The sequence below is a fragment of the Erpetoichthys calabaricus genome, chromosome 12, assembly GCF_900747795.2.
Source record: "Erpetoichthys calabaricus chromosome 12, fErpCal1.3, whole genome shotgun sequence".
Taxonomy (NCBI): domain Eukaryota; kingdom Metazoa; phylum Chordata; class Cladistia; order Polypteriformes; family Polypteridae; genus Erpetoichthys; species Erpetoichthys calabaricus.
The window spans coordinates 92,782,117-92,794,395 of NC_041405.2; the positions used below are offsets into that span (position 1 = coordinate 92,782,117).

General features: G+C 39.0%; 1 protein-coding gene across 4 annotated transcripts in view; it reads right to left on the minus strand.

The window, feature by feature from the left end:
* Positions 1 to 12,279, minus strand: part of bcorl1 (BCL6 corepressor-like 1) — a 149,767-nt gene that overhangs the window by 56,132 nt on the left and 81,356 nt on the right. For all 4 annotated transcript variants that reach the window (XM_028815896.2, XM_051935067.1, XM_051935065.1 and 1 more), the window contains one exon: positions 11,872 to 12,009. In XM_028815896.2, the coding sequence (XP_028671729.1) occupies positions 11,872 to 11,957 (86 nt within the window). In that variant the 5' untranslated portion in view covers positions 11,958 to 12,009. The remainder of the gene's footprint in view (positions 1 to 11,871; positions 12,010 to 12,279) is intronic.

Here is a 12,279-nt window from a genome sequence, read left to right on the forward strand (position 1 = left end):
GCCTGTATTTGAAGTAAACTTATTCTGAGAAAAAAAACAGACCCTCGTCAAGAAATAATTAACTTTAACAAAACCAAATGGGCCACAATTACTGACACCCCTAGATTTTTTTTAATAAAGTGCAAATGAAGCATTTTTTCAATTTATATCTGACTTTTTTAGGTTTGTAGAAACTTTCAAGCAGAAATCCACGACGTCCTGGACATGAGGTAGCACAGAGGCAAAATTCCCTTATTCAATTATCACTATGGAAGGATAAGAGAACACACAATTCAAATAAGAGGAAAAAGTGTGTTGGCCTTCACAAGTCAGGGAATAGCTATAAAAACAGCTACTCCTTTAAAAATGACAATATCTGCAGTTAGGCCAATAATTAAAAAGTTCAAATCAACTAGAACTGTTAACATCTTGCCTGGAACAGGACCCAAGGTCTTTTGGCCCCCACACGCAGTACCCAGAATGGTTAGAGTGGTAAAAAAAAAAATCCCCAAGGAGAAATACAGAAAAAAGTAGCATCTTGGGGTCACAAAGTCTCAAAAACTACCATTAGACAATGCCTCTGTGCCAGCAGATTATTTGGAAGGCATGTCAGTAAATTCTTTCCTGTCATTTAACCACAAATTTAAGTAATTGGAGTTTGCTGAACTCTACTGGAAGTTTGACTGGAACCATGTTCTATGGTCAAATGAAATGAAAATTGACCTTTTAGCCAACAGGGTGGTTTTGGCATAAAAAGAAGAAGATCTCCACTCTCAGGTTTGATGTTCTGCGATGTTATGGGGATGTTTTATGTTGAAAGGCCCTGGGAACCTTTTTAGGGTATGTCATCATGGACTCCATGAAAGGCCAGGAGTTTTTAAATTTAAATCTGGATGCCATTGCCAAGAAATGGAATTGGATCGTCATGGGATCTTCCAGCAGGACAATTCTCCACAATATTATGTCCAAATCAACAAAAAATGGTTAAAGGAACATAAAATCAAACTTCTGCCATAGCTTTATCAGTCCCCAAGTCTAAACCCAATTAAAAAGATTGTGGAGTAAGCTGAAGAGGAAGAAAGCTCATGAGAGGACCTAGGACCCTTGATGACCTGGAGACACTGTGTCAAGAGGAATAGTCTTAGATTTCCTGCTCTATGTTTTCCAACCTTTTTAAGATGCTATTGGAGAAGACTGTGCTGTTTTATTGGTAAAGGGAGGTTGTTCAAAGTATTAAATATGGGGGAGCCCATCACCAAGGCACATGTGGATTTATAAAAAATAATTATTTCTTGATGAAGGATTATTTTTTCTCAGAATAAATTTACTTCAGTTAAACGTTTGATTTCTCTCAATTTTTCCAGTGTGAGATTAAGGTGATAGATAGCTCGATACACACTTATATACACATGAACGCACACGCACACACAATGCGCTGACAACATACCAGAATGACTAAAAAGAAAGAAAATTTAAAAAGAAAGAAAACTTGTGTCTTGACGGTCGCAGTCAAAGTAAGGCATTATGCAGGCATATTGTCGTTGGTATAAAGGAGCCCCAGTTGCGTTTTACACTTCTGCTGAATAGTTCGTTGGCTGACAGTTCTCAGTGAACCATGGGAAGGTGGCATCAGTCTTGTGAGAACCACAAAGAAAGAGGAGGTCAAACGAGTGATTATTTTTTTGTGAATTTAATTTGGTAGAATTTTAATTCTTTGGCGTCTGAGTTGTTTCAATGTCAGGATGATTTCTGTTATCGCTTTCCCTTTTTTTTCTGAGTTCTGAAGTGAATGGTGTTACCGAGGTGGTACCCCAAATCACCAGCTTTCTGGCCACCGGACATATCACACTTAAGAGGCTCCCTGGCATGGCGAAAGTCAATAACTAGTTCCTTGGTTTTGCTGATATTAACATGCAGACACAATTCTCGTTGCACCAAGAAACAATGTTCTCCACCTGACTCGTATACTCTATGACATGACTTGGTGTTATATTTAGAGAGTGAGGTGTACAGAGTGAAGAGAAAAAAAGTCATAACTGTTCCTTGTGGTGCTCCAGTGTTGCTCACATATGTATCAGAAGCTTTGTATTCTTGAGTATTACAAACTGCAGCCTGCCTCACAGATATTAGCCAAGACACCACTGGCTCATCCACCTGCACATCTGAGTTTACCCCTTAACAAGGATAGCTGGTTGATATTGAGGGTACTGGAGAAATCAAAAACCCACAATCCTGACAGTGCAAGCTTTGTCCAGGTGAGAATAAGCCTCATGGAGCAGACAGATAATTGCATCCTCCGCTCAAATCATTGTCTGATAGGCAAAGTGCAGTGGGTCCAATTGATCTGGCACAAGAGGACTCATATGGTCCAGAACCTGTTTTAATGATGTGAGATGTAAAGTGATTTTTTTTTTGTGCTGGGCAACGATTCAAATTTTTAATTGCGATTAATCACATGATTGTCTGTTGCTGCCCGTTTTGCCTGTTGTCGGTACCTGTTTGCAGCAGTGGCGGCGGCTCGACAGCCAGCAGGAATGCACGGTTCGCTGGCTGCCAGGCCTGCCTGACAGTTGCAATGAGCAATGAGACGCAATATGGTTTGTACCTCCCGTCATCTTAAGTGTCTGTCCTCCCAAGCAAACTTGGCATAGGTGCATCAGCTACACGAACATGTTTAGCACCACGATCAGCTGGGGACCGATCAGCTGATGCCGGTACCTCACTTTCGTTTTCCACCTACATCTCTAGATCACTTGCATCAAAATCGGAGTCCGACAAATCAGAGTCCGATTCGGCGATAATACGAAAAAAGTTTTGCTTTGAGCATTCACTTTGGTATCTCTCCACATGCCATTTTAGAAGCTGTTTGCTCTTCGCTACTCATGCATGCGCAGGGAATCAAGGTCAAATCAACAAAGCTAACTTTCCTTCTAACGTATTGAAAAACGTATCAAAAAGCTCTGTCACTGATCTCTATCTATCTCTAGCAAGACTGAGGCTTTCAAAATAATAACAATAAAAACTAAGTTAACACGCAATAAAATAATTGTCGGCGTTAATTAATTAATGTGTTAACGCGATAATAAAGCCTTAACTTGCCCAGCCCTATTTTTTTATAACATTTTTCACTCATTTTAACCAGGGGTCCTGATCAGATCATCCATAATATTAACACCACCTGCCTAATATTGTGTAGGTGCTCAAAGTTCTGCCAAAACAACTCTGTACACAGCTGGGCTCCTCAAGATCTCTGAAGGTGTCCTGTGGTATCTGGCACCAAGATCCTTTATGTCTTGTAAGTTGCAAGGATGGGCCTCCATGGATCAGATTGAGATTGCGATCTGGGGAATATGGAGGCCAAGTCAACACCCTGAACTCTTATCATTTTCTTCAAGCCATTCCTGAACAATTTTTGCCTTGTGGCAGGGCACATAAAACTACTGAAAGAGGCTACTGCCATCAGGGTATAACTTTGGTATGAAGGAGTGTACATGATCTGTGACAATCTTTAGGTAGGTCTCCTCACAGGTGGCGCAGTGGTTGTGCTGCTGCTTTGCAGTAAGGAGATTGTGGGTTCGCTTCCCGGGTCCTCCCTGTGTGGAGAGCACTTTGAGTAGTGAGAAAAGCGCTATATAAATGCAAAGAATTATTATTATTAGGTCTTATGAATGTCTGGACTCAAGGTTTCCCAGCAGAACATTGTCCAGAGCATCACAATGCTTGCACCGGCTTGCCTTCTCCCATGATGCATCCTGCTGCCCTCGCTTCCCTTTAAACATCCATCCATCCATCCAATTCCAACCTGCTGAATCCGAACACAGGGTCACGGGGGTCTGCTGGAGCCAATCCCAGCCAACACTGGGCACAAGGCAGGAACCAATCACAGGCAGGGTGCCAACCCACCGCAGGACACACACAAACACACCCACACACCAAGCACACACTAGGGCCAATTTAGAATCGCCAATGCACCTAACCGGCATGTCTTTGGACTGTGGGAGGAAACCGGAGCGCCCGGTGGAAACCCACGCAGACACGGGGAGAACATGTAAACTCCACGCAGGGAGGACCTGGGAAGCGAACCCGGATCTCCTAATTGCGAGGCAGCAGCACTACCACTGCGCCACCATGTTGCCCTCCCTTTAAACAACGCACACATATTCAGCCATTTTATATGATCTAAAACAGGTGTCTCCATCTCTGGTCCTGCAGTGCTACTGTGGCTGCTGGTTTTCATTCCAACCCTTTGCTTAATTAGTGACCAGATTTTGTTACTAATTAACTAATTTTCCCTTCATTTTAAATAAGTTGTTTTTTTAAGATTACAGTTTACTAAATTGCTTAATTTTTTTTCTTAAACAACACTCAAACAGCAATGAGATGTGAAGTGAGTCAAAAGATGACCAGACATTTACAAAACTGTTGATTTTTTTTTTCTAAGACCACTGTCAAAATGTTTTGTGGACCTGAGCAGATCAACATTATCAAGACCATTCTTTATTTTTAAGTTTTATATGATGTCATGATTTGACTCATTTTGTATCTCATTAATGTTTGGCTGCTAATTATAGAAAAAAGAAAGAAAGAAGGGGTTTAAGTCTTAAATAGGAAGTAAATTAAAATTAAGGCAAAAAAATTTAAGGCAAAATGAGCATTTTGACCAACCAGCAGCTACTCAGCCCCATATGCAGCAAATTATGTGTCCAGACACCTTTCCCTCATAGGCAGCATTAAGTTTTTCAGCAATTTGTGCTTCAGCAGCTCTTTTGTGAGATCAACAGACTAGCTTTCACTCCCCACGTGCATCAATGAACCTTGGGAGCCCATCACCCTGTTGCCAGTTCACTGGCTGTCCTTCCTTGGACCACTTTTGGTAGCTACTAACCACTGCATACTGGGAACACCCCACATGATCTGCAGTTTTGGAGATGCTCTGATCCAGTCATCTACCCATGACAATTTGGACCTTGTCAAAGTCACTCAGATCCTTATGCTTCTCCATTTCTCATGCTTCCAACACTTCAAGAACTGACTGTTTATTTGGTGCCTAATACATCCCACCACATGACAAGTGTCACTGTAACAAGATAATTAATTTTATTCTCTTCACCGGTCAGTGGCTTTAAGTTTGTGGCTCACATGCATATATTTTTTGAACGGAATATATTTTTATCTGTGTTTTTGTGTGCATGTCTTTAATTGGTATTTTTCCTTTACCAACTGTTCTGAGGAGATATGCAAGTAAGAATTTCATTGTACACATGACAATAAACACAGTACACATGACAATAAACTGGACTTGACTTAGCTTTCTATTTTCCAATCATAATTCTAAGATACAAATTCTAAAATCACTTGAGCTCTGACTAAGAAGCAGCTTTATAGAACACTATGAAGATACAATCAAACATATACCTTATACCGTAAGTATGTTTTTAGATTATCCTGGGACATCCCATCCCAGGTTTTCATGCAGTTCTGACACTTTATAACTGTAAAAGGTCTAGGCACCTTAAGTTGTTCTCACCCTTAAGTCTTTGTGTCATGCCTTTATGTCCCAGAAATCCTGCAATATACACTAGAATAATATCTACATTACTATGAAGTTATTATCCAAAGTTGTTATCCTATCTCACAGTGCAATAATACATTAAAAAATCTATTTCATAATAATTATGACACTTATTAAAACATGATCTGTTACAAAAGTAAGGCATTTCTAATTCATGAATGTAATCACAGGTAAAGAATTTGCACAATCCAGGCCTGCTTCCTGCCAGAAAAAGTCCCTACCTTGACTCAGTCCTGATGATGAGAAGAAGGAACAAATTGTAAATCATTCTGACATAGCAGTATTACTTTTAATACATCACTGGATTCTTTCTGATGTCCAGCTGATGATGTACACAGTATGAGAAGCATTATATGCTTAAACTTTATTCCATTTTGAGTAAATTAGTATATTACAATCTCTGTGATGGAAATTATTTTTATGTATAAAGGAATCTGCAACAGATTCCATTGTTTTTGATGGTAGAAAAGGGGAAAATCACAAGCATTTGCTAGCCGAAATAAGCACATTCAGTTATTGATACTCCTGAGTAATGCTTAGCTATATAGAAGACTAGGCATATAAAGCAAGTTTAATTGAAATTATGTACATGGAACTGCCCTTCAAGGAAGAGGAACATACCAGTATCACATTGTCTGTATCAGCCATGAATAAAAAAATAAACTTGAGAGAAACCAACGAGAGAGACAAAAAATTAGAAATAAGCATAGCAGAATGTTAAAAACAGCCCATCTATAGTCTAACATTCAGGATTCTGTTCAGTATATTCCCCAAATTCCCTTTCTAAATAACCAATAAAAATTCCATCATGTGCTTTTGGTTCTGTTGACAGAGGCCCATTGTTTATTATGGAATCTTGTCAGAAATGCGTAGGACACAAGGCAAATGGCTCCTATCCCTAACACTCTCACTTTTCAAATACAGTTACAAAAGGTATTTAAACAGAAAATTAAATGCTTATTTTCCTGCCACTTTGTAGGTACAGTTATCTAAATTGTAAAATTGTTCAACAACTTAAGCAAGAGTGTCAGTTGTATGTTTTAATACTTGTAATTAATTCTGCAGCAAAAACTGTTAACTGTTTTCTAGACAAATACTGTATATAAATTTTTGCTCAAAAATATGATTAAATTTGTAACTCAACACTACTTTATCTGGAAAAACATTTCAAAACAATTTGAAGACTAAAGCTACAAAACTTTTTAGGAGAAAATATACAATAAAATTAACATCATCTACTCAACTAAATCCATGTAAAAATTAAGAAGCAGAACTCCAAAACAAAAACAAGAGAGCATTCATCAATCTATTTAATGAACCCACTTAAACTGATTTTACGGCTAAAAGGAGTCTGAGCCTATACTTCAGCTTGAATTCATGAAGTAAAGGCAAAGAAGTATGATGTTAAAATTGCAATTTTTTATAAAAGATTAAAACGTTGAGAACCATAAGAGTCTTCTTGGGGTAGACCACCTGGACCCAATGTAGTTTGCCATCAGACAAATACTGCAGTAGCGGATGCCATTGCATTGTAAGGATTATGTTGTTTTTTTTTTAATTTCTCCTATGGTGTCCTGTATAATGTATTATCTGTCGGGTAGACCACGGTTTATTTGACTCAAGAACTGTGTCTCTGATATGGATATGAGCATCACTGGAGCACCACAAGAAACAGTCATGTCTCCTTTTCTCTTTACAATGTAAAGAGAATATTAGTAAAATACCAAGTCTTGTCACTTGCAAAAATTCTCAGATGACTCTGCTTAATGGGGTGTATCGATAAGGGGGATAAACCAGAGTCAGGTAGAGAAATTTGTTTCTTGGTGCAGAAAGAATTGTCTGCATTTTTAACATTAGCAAATCCAAGGAACTGGTTACTGACTTTAACCACACCAAATAGTCTCTATACAGTGGTGTGAAAAACTATTTGCCCCCTTCCTGATTTCTTATTCTTTTGCATGTTTGTCACACAAAATGTTTCTGATCATCAAACACATTTAACCATTAGTCAAATATAACACAAGTAAACACAAAATGCAGTTTGTAAATGGTGGTTTTTATTATTTAGGGAGAAAAAAAAATCCAAACCTACATGGCCCTGTGTGAAAAAGTAATTGCCCCCTGAACCTAATAACTGGTTGGGCCACCCTTAGCAGCAATAACTGCAAACAAGCGTTTGCGATAACTTGCAATGAGTCTTTTACAGCGCTCTGGAGGAATTTTGGCCCACTCATCTTTGCAAAATTGTTGTAATTCAGCTTTATTTGAGGGTTTTCTAGCATGAACCGCCTTTTTAAGGTCATGCCATAGCATCTCAATTGGATTCAGGTCAGGACTTTGACTAGGCCACTCCAAAGTCTTCATTTTGTTTTTCTTCAGCCATTCAGAGGTGGATTTGCTGGTGTGTTTTGGGTCATTGTCCTGTTGCAGCACCCAAGATCGCTTCAGCTTGAGTTGACGAACAGATGGCCGGACATTCTCCTTCAGGATTTTTTGGTAGACAGTAGAATTCATGGTTCCATCTATCACAGCAAGCCTTCCAGGTCCTGAAGCAGCAAAACAACCCCAAACCATCACACTACCACCACCATATTTTACTGTTGGTATGATGTTCTTTTTCTGAAATGCTGTGTTCCTTTTACGCCAGATGTAACGGGACATTTGCCTTCCAAAAAGTTCAACTTTTGTCTCATCAGTCCACAAGGTATTTTCCCAAAAGTCTTGGCAATCATTGAGATGTTTCTTAGCAAAATTGAGACAAGCCCTAATGTTCTTTTTGCTTAACAGTGGTTTGTGTCTTGGAAATCTGCCATGCAGGCCGTTTTTGCCCAGTCTCTTTCTTATGGTGGAGTCGTGAACACTGACCTTAATTGAGGCAAGTGAGGCCTGCAGTTCTTTAGACGTTGTCCTGGGGTCTTTTGTGACCTCTCGGATGAGTCGTCTCTGCGCTCTTGGGGTAATTTTGGTCGGCCGGCCACTCCTGGGAAGGTTCACCACTGTTCCATGTTTTTGCCATTTGTGGATAATGGCTCTCACTGTGGTTCGCTGGAGTCCCAAAGCTTTAGAAATGGCTTTATAACCTTTACCAGACTGATAGATCTCAATTACTTCTGTTCTCATTTGTTCCTGAATTTCTTTGGATCTTGGCATGATGTCTAGCTTTTGAGGTGCTTTTGGTCTACTTCTCTGTGTCAGGCAGCTCCTATTTAAGTGATTTCTTGATTGAAACAGGTGTGGCAGTAATCAGGCCTGGGGGTGGCTACGGAAATTGAACTCAGGTGTGATACACCACAGTTAGGTTATTTTTTAACAAGGGGGCAATTACTTTTTCACACAGGGCCATGTAGGTTTGGATTTTTTTTCTCCCTAAATAATAAAAACCACCATTTAAAAACTGCATTTTGTGTTTACTTGTGTTATATTTGACTAATGGTTAAATGTGTTTGATGATCAGAAACATTTTGTGTGACAAACATGCAAAAGAATAAGAAATCAGGAAGGGGGCAAATAGTTTTTCACACCACTGTATGTCTGGTCACTATCCAGGGAGTGGATGTAAAAATAACAAGGAACAGTTTATCATCCATCATATTTCTGAGGGCTTGCATATTATCTATTGCAGTGTGCACTAACCCTATTCAGTGCACAAACTGCAAACTGGGAACCAATAATAGATAGGACCTGTGATTCTGGTCTGTTTCATCACATACTCACACAACCAAACTCATTCCAATTTATAGTCCTCAACTACAGTTGTGCTTGAAAGTTTGTGAACCCTTTAGAATTTTCTATATTTCTGCATAAATATGACCTAAAACATTATCAGATTTTCACTCAAATCCTAAAAGTAGATAAAGAGAAACCAGTTAAACAAATGAGACAAAAATATTATACTTGGTCATTTATTTATTGAGGAAAATGACTGAATATTACACATTTGTGAGTGGCAAAAGTATGTGAACCTCAAGAATTAGCAGTTAGTTTGAAGGTGAAATTAGAGTCAGGTGTTTTCAATCAATGGGATGACAATCAGGTGTGAGTGGGCACCCTGTGTTATTTAAAGAACAGGGATCTATCAAAGTCTGCTCTTCACAACACGTTTGTGGAAGTGTATCATGGCACGAACAAAGGAGATTTCTGAGGACCTCAGAAAAAGAGTTGTTGATGTTCATCAGGGTGGAAAACGTTACAAAACCATCTCTAAAGAGTTTGGACTCCACCAATCTACAGTCAGACAGATTGTGTACAAATGGAGGAAATTCCAGACCATTGTTACCCTTCCCAGGAGTGGTCGACCAACAAAGATCACTCCAAGAGCAAGGCGTGTAATAGTCGGCGAGGTCACAAAGGACCCCAGGGTAACATCTAAACAACTAAAGGCCTCTCTCACATTGGCTAAGGTTCATGTTCATGAGTCCACCATCAGGAGAACACTGAACAACAATGGTGTGCATGGCAGGGTTGCAAGGAGAAAGCCACTGCTCTCCAAAAAAAAACATTGCTGCTCGTCTGCAGTTTGCTAAAGATCACATGGACAAACCAGAAGGCAATTGGAAGAATGTTTTGTGGATGGATGAGACCAAAATAGAACTTTTTGGTTTAAATGAAATGCGTTATGTTTGGAGAAAGGAAAACACTGCATTCCAGCATAAGAACCTTATCCCATCTCTGAAACATGGCGGTGGTAGTATCATGGTTTGGACCTGTTTTGCTGCATCTGGGCCAGGATGGCTTGCCTTCATTGATGGAACAATGAATTCTGAATTATATCAAGAGAATTCTAAAGGAAAATGTGAGGACATCTGTCCATGAACTGAATCTCAAGAGAAGGTGGGTCATTCAGCAAGAAAACGACCCTAAGCACACAAGTCATTCTACCAAAGAATGGTTAAAGAAGAATAAAGTTAATGTTTTGGAATGGCCAAGTCAAAGTCCTGACCTTAATCCAATCGAAACGTTGTGGAAGGACCTGAAGCGAGCAGTTAATGTGAGGAAACCCACCAACATCCCAGAGTTGAAGCTGTTCTGTACGGAGGAATGGGCTAAAATTCCTCCAAGCCGGTGTGCAGGACTTGATCAACAGTTACCGGAAACGTTTAGTTGCAGTTATTGCTTCAAAAGGGGAGTCACACCAGATACTGAAAGCAAAGGTTCACATACTTTTGCCACTCACAAATATGTAATATTCGATAATTTTCCTTAATAAATAAATGACCAAGTATAATATTTGTTGTCTCGTTTGTTTAACTGGTTTCTCCTTATTTACTTTTAGGACTTCAGTGAAAATCTGATGATGTTTTAGGTCATATTTATGTAGAAACACAGAAAATTCTAAAGGGTTCACAAACTTTCAAGCACAACTGTAACTAATCAACAAATAACTCAAGCAAACAAGTAAAAAATTTACAAACTCCACACAGTGGCAATGTTTCAGTTTTGTTGTAAAACATGATTATTAGGTTCGTAATGTGTAAAATTATAACATAGTTTGACGTTTAATAGTCTTTTTTTAACACCTCCCATTATCCAACATTTTCGCTTATCCGATGTTCTGCCGGCCCGTTTATGTTGGATAAGCGAGACTCTACTGTATATGAAAATTAAATGAAAAATCTAAAATGGTAACCTCTTGTGCACTATAGTATGTAACAGGAAGAATGTTTTGTAGCTACAAAAAATATAGCAGTCCACAGGTTTTCCTTTTTGTTAAACTATTCACCCATCAATCTGTTTTTCTGCTTGCAAGTTTTTGTAATCAAGGCCTATGAGTAGTCAACAAGCGAGGAACAACCTCCCCTGAGTACGATGCCAGGCCAATGGTGGGCACACTTTCCCACTAAGACCATCTACATTTTTATTTTAACATAACATTCATGTCTGTGACAGGAAAACAGAACTCCCGCCCAAGAAATCCAAATTTACATGATGAGAAAATGAAACCTCCACACAGAAGGGATTTTAACTGGAAACTCAACTAGCTTGAAGCTGACACAAGGGGACAAAACTAGCTCTCTCCTACACTTCCATTTTGTTGAACTAGTAATTTTTTCAAATTATTTAAGATCTAAGCAGGGAGATAAAGCATTCCTCCCAGCCTAGATAACAGTTATACCTGCATACACGTAGAAAGGTATGGCAAACTAATTAAAAATATTATTTGAAGCATGAATTCTAAATAAATATCATATCACTGGTCAATACTCTCCAAATGTTGAATTTAAATCATGTTTAACAAAAGTCCGAGACATAAAGTTTTGGGACTCTTGATTTGGGAAGGCAGAGGGTAGGAGAAGAAGGAACTCGTCTGCCATCTTACCCACCTTTCCTCACTAATCCCACACATCCGAATACGATCGCTGTTGACCCAGTCGTGTACACTGTTGCAGAGAGGAGGTGCAGAAACCATGGCAACCAGGCCGGGCACAACTGCGGGCACAGCACAGTCTGGAAGAATTCTCCTAAGAAAAAAATATGAGCAAAAGTATATGTGAGGTGATTTCTGTCCTTAACAATTCCAAAGTCATTTCTGTATGCCTGAGTTTTTATTTATTTATTTATATTTTAAGCAGGGCAACATAACGCTGGCATCTATTCCAATTAATAGCAGACATTTACTAGGCAAAAAATGGTATAGACGGTACTGCAGGGCTCTCATTCTTACTTTTTTTACAAGCTTTCTCAAACACTCTATCAAAACTTGTTCTCAATAATACTATTGTTTCCAGTTT